We start from the raw sequence: 12,621 nt of genomic DNA on the forward strand, positions 1-12,621 counted from the left end.
AAACATTAATAGAAGTTATTTTACAGTTTTGATGAAATTTACACTGTCTTAAATCACTCTTTTGTTTAAAACAAGATACTAATTATTACACCAGCCTGTTTTGCTACAACTAGTTACAGTCAAACATACAATATTCAGAAAGATATATTTGAGAAGAAGATTTTAGAAATCTTTGAGCTTCCGTTTTGGAAAAGATTACCTCTCTCTCCTTTCTACCATTTGTGTTACACTTTCCGCATACCACAAAGGTTTTACTTACAGATTGATTGCAACTTAAGACCAATTCCTACCCAACTACTTCTAATTTGACAATTTTACACAGTTTATCACCATTAAATACTATAAAAAAAAGAAAAAAGAAAAACAGATACCAAAAATGTGGTTCATAAGAAAAATATCACAAACCATTTTACTTTTTTTTAATTATTAAAGGAATTCATCTTTATATTAACTGACTGTCTGATTTGTAGTAAGCAAGACACAACTGCCACATATGTTCATGTTTTAAACATTTATTTCATGGCAATTTTCTGGAAAAAAAGCATGCAATAAATCCATTGAGACAATAAAGTAATTATCACAAGACGTACAGGAAAATTGTATTTCGCAACAGAATCCGTGGTGGAAATTGTTGATTTTTTTATATGCAATGGTTATATGCTAAGTATATACAAGAAAGTGAAAGCTGAATAAAGTTCAAAATGTAAAGTGATTAAATGGCAGTGGAATTTCGAGGCACCTCTTCTGTAGCGTACAATATCAAACATAATTCAACAGTGTAGTCACGTCACTAACTGATGATACACATAAATGCTCATTTCTACTGTAATGTGTATCAAGACATTGAACCCTGGACTAGGTAATCTGACAGTACTGCAGAAAAGTAACACATTTCTTATAAAAGCAAATAAAATGTTGAAAGGAATAAGTGGACGGTTCAACGAATGCTGGAAGGGGCTAGGACACAGACACGTTCCTGACATTGGAAGATGTGTATAACTGCACATGGACAAACAAAGATTGTTGTTGGAAACCTGCTGTTTCCAAATCTAGACGTTTTATTACAAACGCAGGCAAGTGCAGGTGATGAACACATTCTAATACTGCGGTATTATATCCAGCCGCTGAGGTCAGGGCTATTAGAACATTCCAGCCACAGAAGGCTGACTGCAGCAATTAGCATGACAGGCACAAACGTAACCATGGAACGCTGGGGTCGAAGGCCAAGGGAAGTCACGTGAAGCACGCAGCGCCTTCATCTTCTTCAACAGAGCTCTCAATATCCCACCACAAAATAATTATATTGTATTCGACAATGGTTTGCCCAACCCTCAGACTTCCAAAACGGACAAAAAGATTTAGGTAACAGTGCAATTTTTCTGTGAGAAATGCTTAGATCGTGTGGAGAACGAGCTATTACATCACTGGAATGTACACAAGTCTCGAGAACTAGGCATAGTTCGTAAGAGTCCAATGCGGGTCTCAGAAACTAAAACACGAGCAGTTTTAAAGAAATGCCCATTCTCCCACCAACGGACTACAATGCAACTACAATGTCTTGCTGAGAAGGCATTTATAATCAATCATGCATTATATGTAAATCCGTGATACGTGACATTCCTGTTTGCAACTAGGAAATAAACATGAATCACATCACATTTCACCTTTGGAACAACTTAAACACACTGAGAGCACCACTCAGAATGATGCTTCCTGTTTTGGAAAAAAGTGACAAAAAACACCCAAAAAAACGAAGACCAATAATATTGTGAAATATCGCTACAAAGTTATATACAGTGTACACCCGGGAAAAAAACACTTTGTTTAGTTTCCAGCACTGATATTGGGACAACTTGCACTTTTAGACGCTGCTTGAGTGAAAACACATTGAACAAAATTCCATAATCACATCATGAATACAGGTCATGGGATAGATGGAAGAGTTTTCTTTTAATATTTCATACAAAAAGATACTTCCTCTATGGGTAATTGTCTTTTTTCAAATATAAATGATTTCATATTTTGTGATGGCTGTTTACGTATTTAATGGCAAGGGGCCTATTTTATGGCGTCTATCGATACGCAACCCCAATCACAGCTCCAGACAAATACACTTGACAATGCAGAACACTTGTGTTTCTGGGCACAATGTAGTTTTAAATTGTTGCAATTAAAACGAACTCATCATTATGTGCCAACAAAGGCCCCCTTCTGGCAAGCGAGGCGCCATCTCTCTCCCTTTGAATATTTTATCAATCCTGCAGCGTGTCACACCTGGGTCTAACGTGCATTTACTCCCACACAGAAAGGAAACACGCTTCCGCTCCGCACAGAAATGATCTCTCCCTTGAAGAGAACGTCAAATTACTCCTTTCAGTACACATGGCACAAAACGAGAGCTTTTGCTTTGCTGCATCACTTTCTAGCACACATAACTTGTGTAATTATAATTACAGTAAAGGATGTATAGAAACAAGAAGACGTGACATATGTCGCATACTGCGGCTTTGAATGTTCTTTACGGCTTGGAGATGATAGACGTCATGATGATGAATGATTTCGGGGAACGAGCATCTGCCACACACGTCACCCGATTTAGATGTATATTAAAGTGTCCCCGATGACCAGGCGGTCCAGACCCTCTGTACAACAGGCAATTAGTTTACTGCTGGTGAAAGTGTTCGTCTATTTCACTGCAACACTTCTTCAGGAAGCTCGGGCTTTCAGCTTAGTCAGTATCATTTCATTCTTACGGCACTCCTGGGGATGAAAGGAATCAAAAATAACTCTTCAAATATAGCAAGTAATTCCACCCAGGCAAACCTCAGAACATGATTTTTACAATGACAAGAGTGAAAATGCCCAAAATGTGCACCACATGAAGAAAAGTCTTACACCCCCCCACCAAAAAATAATCTCCTTTTATACTGGGAACTGTGAGCAATTTGACCACGCACTTAAAAAATATAACACTGGTAAAGTAGCCCATATAATTGCACACTTCAAGAATACGTCACAGGAAAAGTCAGAAATAAAGCAGACATGCGATAACCCCTGTTATGCCTTGCAGAACAATGTTCATGTGCGATTATGGAAATTTGTGATTGTCCCTTCCTTGAAACACAGCGTTGATCCTGAGCCTGCTCTCAAAGTTTGGAAAGAATCAGCTATTTTACTTAATTGATTCCTTACTTAGGGGACACATTGCCTCATGAAATTCAGGTTTAACGTCCTCTCAGATTCATCAAATAGCGGGCGTTCTATTAACGTAAAGTTTTGGGGTGTTCAAATGTGGGGTCCCTGTGCCACAAATCTGTTGTTCCAGAGGAAACTTGCAAGTTAAGAGCACCTCTTTTCTGATTTCGAAAAGTTCCTTTTTTTGCCCATCCCTAGAGTTGGTGGAATTTGAAGTGAGGATTTTCCTGGTGGATTTTGCCAAGTTGCTGACTTGCAGTGCTGCTCCTGAGCAAAAGGCATTGTAAGTATTAATACTAATAGGATGGAATGATTCAGGTGATTTAGTGTGTTCTGGTGCGTTATTGAAGTGTGGAGATTTGTGCTGTGTGATGGGTTGATATACTGTGTGTGGTGGTTTTGGTTATGAGATGTTGATTTGTGGGGGCAATTGCTGGTTCGATCATTGTGTACTTTGATGTACTACTCTTATTTATTTTTTGCATCGAAGAAGTTACGAGTTTTATGATTTGGTTGATTTGGCTATCAAAATTTGTCAAAATCTAAAATCCTGAGAGATCGCTGTTGAACCTGTCTGAATAAAGGTAGTGTGTTTTGTGAGGTGCAACCTACACACAGATAGGGATTTTTCTGAACGAATGAGTTTCTTTTCTAAGAGTTTGTGTGCCTAATCTCGGTTGGTATCTTTTGCCACTTGTGCTCAGGAGTAAATACACTAGCCAGAGATCGATTGCAGCTGGACAGGAGTCTGCTTTGATGTGTATTGAGATTTACAAGTGCAGTGAAGGTGATACTCTTGTTACAGTTATTTGCAAGATCTGTTTTCCTCTTACCTGCTGATTTTCTAATATTTAAATTGGGTTGGTTTGGTTAATTTAGTTTGTGTTCATTAAGAAAGGCTGTGAACTTGTTTTCACATTCATGGAGAAGAACAATTTACTTACTTTCAGTAATGCTTTATCTGGTAGGGACTCTAACTGCAGATTCCTTACCATAGAATAATCCCCAGGCATCAGACTGGATCCAGAACCTTTTCGAGCAGTACCTCTGTGCATCAGTAGGTGGCATTGTTCGGCTCAGCATCATCCATGTCGGAAGTGACGTACACTGTGCCTATATAGGCGCCTCCAACCCCCTGACATCAGTTACTTTTCACAACCTCTCCACGCCAAAAGCGCAGAGCCACAAAGTTTGCTGATGTACTTGTGTGAAAACACTAAGGATCTCATAGGGCTTACTCTATATGGAGAATTCCGTTTGCAGAGTGGGTAGGATCGGTAAAGAATCAGCGGCGAGACAGTCTATACCAGATAAAGCATTACACCAAAGGTAAGTAACTTTTTCATCTGGTCGAGGCTTCTACCCGCAAAGTCGTTATCTTAGAATACATAGCCAAGCAATACCTCTCAAGAGGTGGGTATTTGAACAGATTTAGACCAATTAGGCCTGAGGAACCGAACCGCAAAGAGCCCATCAAGAAGGGCCAGACTGTACACGCAGCAGTGCTTGCTAAACGTGTGCAGCGAAGCCCACATTGCGGCCGGACAGATGTCTACGATGGATTCACAGAGCTTAACGGTGTGGTCGCAGCCTTAGCTTTGTAGAATGAGCACGCAATCCCTCAGGGGGTTGATTCTTGTCCAGTGGATAGCAGATTTTAATGCAGAGCACTATCCATCACAACATGGTCCGTTTCTGCACGACCTTTCCTTTCTTAGCCCCTACAAACCCAATGAAGAGTTGATCATCTACTCAGAACTCTCAGTAAAATTATTGTAGAACGACAACACTGTTTTTGGGTCCATGAGGTGGAGTCTCTCCTCCTCTTTGGATGGGTGAAGCTGGGCAAAGAAGGAAGGCAATGCAATCGACAACCTGCTTGAAAAGATGCTACTATTTTCAGTAGGTCTGACAACCTGTTTGTCTGGGTAAAAAGTCCTGTAAGGAGGATGCACAGACAGTGCTTGCAATTCACTAACCCTCCTGACAGATGTAATGGGCACTAGAAAGGCTGTTTTTATGGTCGGCAGAAGGAGACAATTGTGCAAGGGTTTGAAGGGTGAGCACAACAAACAAGTTACTTATGTTAGGTAACACCTTGTCTAGTAGACACTCTATCTAGCCAAATATTCCTTACCTCAGAATTATCACCAGGCGTCAGACTGGATCTGGAAATTTATCCTGAGCGGTACCCCTGCATGCAGTAGGTGGCATCGTTTGGCTCCGTGTGGCGCCACCAGAAGTGACGTGCGCCGTGCCTATATAGAAGCCACCCCAGTGCACTGACATTGGTTACTTTTTGCGACTTTCCACGCCAGAAGCGCAGAGCCATGAAGTACACTGACCACTGGTAAGGAAAACTAGGGCCCTGAAAGGAGAAAGCCCTGTCCCAAGAAATCAGCTCACAAACCGGGAACGATGGGTGGGTCAGTAAGGAATCTGCAGGTAGATAGAGCCTCTACCAGAAAAGGCATTACCGAAGATAAGTAATTTTTTCATTTGCTAGAGACTTCTAGCCACAGTTTCATTAACTAGGAATATATACCCAACCAATACCTTCCCGGAGGTGGGTATGCGGGCCAATTTCACACGGGGAAGTCCTGCAGGACCGAACGGACAAAGTGCCCATCCATATGGACCTGTCTATCTAGGCAGCAGTGTTTGGGAAAAGTGTGCAGGGAAGCCTGGCAGATGTCCAGGACCAGAACTCTGCATGCTAACGCAGTGGTTGCAGCTTTATCCCTGGTGGAATGAGCACGCAAACCCTCAGGGGGTTGCTTTTTAGCCAATGCATAGTTGATTTTGATACAGAGTACGATCCATCATGAGATGATCTTCTTCTGTATGACCTGTCCTTTCTTTGTTTTGACATACCCCACGAAGAGTTGGTTGTTCACCGGGGACCAGTAGCGGCTCATGTTGGGAGTGCTGTGGGGCAGGGTGGGGAAGGAGCAGGGTGGGGGGGTAGTAAACTATGGAATACGGCCCAAAGGAGGTAAGTAAACAAATAAACAAATAAAATGAATTTTGTTGTGCGCGCTGCATCGCATTTGGCAATGCAGCGCACGCAATGAAATTCATTTTATTTATTTTCTTAGTTACCTTTGTTCAACCGTATGCCGTAGTTTACTACCCTCCACCCTGCTCCTCCCCTGCCCCACAGCACTCCCACCACGAGCCGCTACTGCCGGGGACTCTCCAGTGCCATCAAGATAGAACGACAACTCTCTTTTTGAGCTCTGACAGTGAAGAAGCTCCTCTTCTTTGGAGTGATGAGACAGAGCGTAAAAAGTAGACAGTGATGGATAGGCCTCTGTGAAATGGAGTGGCACCTTTCAGAAGAAAGGAAGCTCTCGCACAAAGCACCAATTTGTCTGGATAGATACAAAGATAAGGAGGCTTGGATGACAAGGCCTAAAAGTTACTGACCCTCCTGGCAGATGTTATTACCACCAGGAAGGCCGTCTTGATGGTAAGGAGCCTCAGTGGACAATTATACAGAGGTTCAAAGGGAGTGCACATAAGGAAAGTGAGGACAAGACTGAGGTGCCACTGGGGCATAATAAAGGGAGAAGGTGTACATAAATGTAAACCTTTCAGAAACCTATTTACAATAGGAGATTTAAAGAAGGATGGCTAATCAGTCAACTGCAGAAAAGCTGAAATGGTGGAAGGATAGCCCTTCAGAATGCCCAGAGCAGGGTCCTGCTGGGCAAGGGAAAGGCTGAAAAGGAGAATCTGACAAGGGGGACAGAAAGGTGATCGATTTGTCTTTCTGTAACCATGCCAAAAATTGTGCCAAACAACAGGCATAAACCATCTTAGAGGGTCAACTGGCTGCCAAGATAACATTACAGACGTCGGGAGGAAGGTCAAAAGTTGTCAACTAACACTGCTCCCTCTCCACGCAAGAATGGAGAGCATTGACGGGTTTGGGGTGGAGAACCCTCCCCTGTTGCTGCGAAAGAGAATCCTCCCAAAGGGTCAGCCTGATCAGAGGAGCAATGGTCATGCTCAACAGCTCGTGATATCAGACTCTCCATTGCCAATCTGGAACTAGAAGGATAATTTGGGGCTGGTCGTTCCTGATCTTCTTGAGAACTCTGGGCAGGAGTGGTATGGGTGGAAAGGACTATAGGAGGCCTGACATTCACTCGAGACGAAAAGAATATCAGAGTGAGAGCTGCCTTGGAAACTCCATTGTGCAGAACTGCTCACATTGCACATTCTCGTCAGTGGCGAACAGATCTGACCATAGCTCTCCGCACAGCTGAAAGAGACCTTGCACCACATAATGATGGAGAAGGCATTCATAATACTCGAGGCATCTGCAACTGAGTTTGTCCGCCCTGGCGTTCAGAGAATCCGCCAGACGTTGAATCACCAGTGATATGCCCTGCTGTTCCAGCTATATCCAGTGACGCAGGGCCTCGTGACAAATGGTCCACGACCCCCACACCGCCATGTTTGTTACAGTACCATATGGCGGTGGTGGTGTCCGTGAACACTTGCACCAGCCTTCCCTGGATGGAGGGTAGAAAGGCTTTCAATGCCAATTGGATCACTCGGAGCACCAACAGGTTGATGTCCGAATTCCGCCGGAGATCAGAGACCTCTGATCTCCACCTCTCCCAGAAGGCCACCCCATACCAGGAGTGGCGCATCTGTCACTACTGCCAGATCTGGTTGGGGAAGGGAGAGGGGTCTGCCGCCGACCCAAAAGTGGTTAGTTAACCACCTGCTGTCAACTTAATAGTGGTTTGTTAACCACCACTGCAGATCTTTCGTAGTGCACTCCGATATCTGGACCATGTCGGAGAGATTCTCCTGATGCTGTGCCCACTGAAACTTCAGGCCCCACTGCGTAGCCCGCAAATGCCAACGTGAATATGTCGCCAGCAGGAGGCCATGAGACCCAACAGCCTCAGAGTCAGTGTCACAGAAATGCAGATTAGAGGCTGAAACATCGGTATCATAGCCTGAATATCCTAGACTGGCAGTTCGGGAGGATAGATCCGAAACTGCACCATGTCCAGAAAGATCAGATGAAAGGGAGTGTCTGAGAGGGAGTCAGGTGTGACTTTGGCACATTGACAGTGATCCCCAGCGAATGCAGGAGGTCTGCCGTAATCTGGAGGTCGGAGGCGACAGCCTGGGGTGAGCCCTCTTTCAACAGCTAGTCATCAAGAAAGGGGAAGACTGGCACCACTGATCTCTGCTGATGAGCTGCAACCACCGCCATCACCTTGGTGAACACCCGAGGGGCACTGGTGAGGCCAATGGGGAGCACAGAAAACTGAACGTGCTTGTGGCCCACCATGTACCCCAGGTAACGCCTGAGCACAGGCAGGACAGGTATATGGATATGTGTCCTGCTGGTCCAATGATACTAACCAGTCTCCTGGATCAAGGGCTGATAGGACCGGAGCAAGAATGAGCATTTTGAACTTCTCCTTCTTGAGGAACAAGTTGAGAGAGCACAGGATAGGATGAAGGCCCGTCCTTCTTGGGCACCAGAAAGTAGTGGGAATAATAACAACCAGGACCCACTTCTAGAATCAGCACTCTCTCTACAGCTCCTTAGGCCAAAAACCTGTCAATTCTTGGTGGAGTAGAGATAGTTGGTCCTCCATCAGCCTTTCATAATTAGGTGACATAGGGAAGGGGTAGTGTCGAAGGGGAGGGAGTAGCCCCTTCAGACAATCTGCAAAACCCACCGGTGGGGCAGGTGATGGCGAATACTGCCGCCCACTTGGTGCCCATGATGGCTAATGGACAGACCAGGAGGGTTTGGAGGCTGCAGCTGCTGGTGGGATGTGGAATGACTCAACCGCTTGTCACCCGACCCACAGGGCCGGTAGGTACCACATCCACGACCATGCAGAGGTTAGAAAGCTTGCGTGCCATGGTGGCTGTGCGGATAAGGACGGGGCTGTATGCCCCTTCTGTGGCCACGAAAAGGAGCGAAAGGTGGATTGAGGGTGACAAGGCACAATGGAAAGGTGCAAAGAGCTAACTGTAGCCCTAATGCCCCTAAAGCGCCCCAGCGCCAAATTCACCTTATCTCTGAAGAGACAGGAGCTCTCAAGTGGCATGTACATGAGTGATGTCTAGACATCCCCAGAAACGCCAATTGTCCTCAACCAGGCGTGGCACCGCAGGGCCACTGTCGACAAAACCGCTCTGCCTGGTGAATTAGTGGTGTCTAGTCTACATCTAATGGTGAATGCAGCTGCATCCCTCCTGTCTGCAACAGCCTGGGAGAGCACGAGCCGGGCCTCCTCCTGGACCGCTGGCAGCACCTGCGCAACCATACCCCAGAGAGTGTGGGGCTAGCAGCCCAAAAGTCATGTGGTGTTCACTGACTGCAATGCCAGGCTGGTGGAAGAAAAACATTATTTCCTTAATTGTCCAGCCTCTTGGATTCCTGATCTGGCAGAGCGGTTGGGAATGTGCCAGGATTTACATGTGAAGTAGAGGCTAGGACCACCAAGCTCTCCTGGCTAGGGTGTCCTGTGAGGAATTTGGGGTCCCCTGGAGCGGGGCAGTGGGCCATTGTCCTGTTTACAGGAGTCTCTATGTTGGGCTTTGACCAGGTCCCAAGCAGGACATCAGTAAGCGCTTTGTTGAATTGAAGAAGTGGTTCTGAAGGAGACATTCCCGGTTGAAGCACTTCTGTAAAGACATTAATCCTGACTGCTACCAAGGGCAAACTAAGATCCCGGACCTCAGCTGCCCTCTGCACCACAATAATGAATGAAGCTCCCTCCTCATTGGCCCCAACAGGGGGAGAAATACATTCCAGTATCTGGAGAAGTGTCCAGTCCACTGGTTTCACCCAGAGTCTCACACCAGTTCAAAGATTCATAATGCTGGTATTCTTCAAGGTCCAGTGACCCCTCCCATTCTTCATGGAGTCCTAGCCCATAGAAATAGGGCTCAGGCACTGGACTGGAAGGCATGGCCCCAGTTGGCGTAGGACGATGCCCCTACAGCTCTCTGTTGGGGATGCAAATATGGATGTTGCCGCTGGCGCTGCTGGGAACATTGGCCTTCAGATCCACATCTAAAAGTGCAGAAAGAAAGGAAGGAACTGATGTGAACGCATAGGCAGCACTTATATGCGGTTCCGCACACCACTTCTGAAGTGCAACGATGCTGGCATGGAGCCGTATGATCAGTAATCACAACAAAAATCCCTCCGCCCAAAGCTAATACGTGAAGAGCTAAACAGTCATTGACAGATAGAAAGCAGCCCGACTGTCCTGACCTTCCCAATTATGATATAAACAACATAGTAGGCTAAAAAGTCACATTTATTTATTTGGTTTTATCAAAATGAGGAACATGGTGAATATAAAAGTTCCAAAAGCATCCAAAGTCACACACACACGACCGCTCAGTCAACATAACTCAGACACATACCCAAACAATCTCTTGCATACTGTTAATTCAAACAAACACTCTACATCAAGATAAACACAATTAAAATATGTATACACAAATGGTCACAAAATCTTCCTGTCAGATTGGCGGATACAGGAATTCAAACATATAATTGAAAATAATCCATAACAGTCTCTAAGGTCCCATGGTACGTTGATCATACAGTTCATCATCCAAATGCTTTCTCAAAAGGGTAGGTGAAAACAGAAAAGCTAAGATAAGCTCCAGCGCCGACACGCGTTTCGGTGTCTAACCCGGTTATGGGTCACACCTTCTTCAGGGTGCAGGGGTCAAGTGGGAGACAAACAGGGTGATGTGCCTGGAATAACAGAATGGGACACACATAGTCATGGAATGATGTACTGTGTGGATAACACAGAGCAACGAGTTCCACACTAGAATCCGAGGGGCTAGATATTCAAGTCAATTAGGTGTCTCAGTAGAGAAGGTCCAAACTGTGAGAGCATAGGGTCAGAAGGAGCTTTAACGGTCCGAGGGAACCGGACCAGGGGGGTTCTTGCCGGTAGGAGCCCACAAGTCAGGACCGTAATGCAATGGGCCCGATGAGTAAGATCGATATGATATACCAGGTTAGAGCGATGCAGAAACGGTGGGGACTGTGTGCCAAGGGATCAGAGCCACCGGTCGGCGGATAAGCAAGGCTCCGTCGTCCTCTGAAGGACACAGCAGGATAAGCACTGCAATGTATGCAATTTCGGTCCATGCCACATCACTCTACACACATTCCCTCTACGCCACTAAACTATGCGCTATTACACTCTTCGTCACTCCACCCTACACCATTGGTGTATGGCACTCCACTGTTCGCTACTATGCTCTACACTACTCCACTCTACTACAGTCAACTCTATGCCACTCCACTCTACCTAATTCCAATGTATGCCACTCCACTGTATGGCACTCCACTGAATGTTATTACATTCTACGCCCCACCAATTCCTGCCACTCCACTATACGCTATTCCAGAGTACAGCGCTCTACTCTATGGTACTCCACTATATGCCACTACACTCTACAGCACTCTATACACAACTCCAGTCTATGGCTGTCCAATATATGCTAATCCACTGTACCACACTGCACTACCTTCGACACCACTCCACGCCACACAACTCAACTGTACACAACTCCTCTATATGCCACTCCAGTCTACGCCACTCCACTATACACTATTACTCCATACACCACTCCACTCTATGCCACTCCATTGTAAGCCACTTCACTCTAAGCTTTTCCACTGTATGCCACTATACTGTGTGCAACTCCACTTCACTCCACTGTATGTCACTACACTCTAAGCTGTTCCTCTGTACACCACTGCACTGTATGCTATTCCACTCAACGCTACTCCACTTCACTCTACACTATTGAACTGTATGCAATTTCACTCAACACCATTACTCTCAATGCTATTTCACTCAAGGTCACTCCACTCTTTATTATTCCACTGTACACTATCAGACTGTACACCACTCCAGCCTACACCACTCCATTGTACACCACTCCACTGTACGCTATTCCACTGTATACCACTCCACTCAACACTATTACATTGTACGCCACTCCACTCTACGCTATTCCGCTCTACACTACTGCACTGTTCGTCACTCCACTCTTCATCACTCCACTCTACAGTACTCCACTGTACGCAATCCCACTTTATGCCACTCCACTGTGCGCAATTACACTCAACACTATGACACTCTACACCATTCCACTCTATGCTACTAAACTGTATGGCACTCCATTGTACCAAACTCCACTTTACACCATTTCACTGTACGCTACTCCAATGTACGCAACAACACTGCAGCTGTTCCATTGTACGCCACTCCACTGTACCACACTCCACTCTACAACACTAGACTGTACGACACTTCACTCGACGACACAAAACTTTATGATTTGAAATACATTTTTATATGAAATTACAATTCAATGAGAAAATCAAAGGTTAAA

The 12,621-nt window shown here is 45.2% G+C and overlaps 1 protein-coding gene across 1 annotated transcript in view; it reads right to left on the reverse strand.

Moving 5' to 3' along the window:
* Positions 1-496: 496 nt before the first annotated feature.
* Positions 497-12,621, reverse strand: part of CCDC93 (CCC complex scaffolding subunit CCDC93) — a 1,137,947-nt gene continuing 1,125,822 nt past the window's right edge. Inside the window, exon 23 of the mRNA XM_078682376.1 lies at positions 497-2,760. Coding sequence (XP_078538502.1) covers positions 2,707-2,760 — 54 coding nt within the window. The 3' untranslated portion in view covers positions 497-2,706. The remainder of the gene's footprint in view (positions 2,761-12,621) is intronic.

The sequence above is a fragment of the Lissotriton helveticus genome, chromosome 3_1 (genome assembly GCF_964261635.1).
Source record: "Lissotriton helveticus chromosome 3_1, aLisHel1.1, whole genome shotgun sequence".
NCBI classification, from domain to species: Eukaryota; Metazoa; Chordata; class Amphibia; order Caudata; family Salamandridae; genus Lissotriton; species Lissotriton helveticus.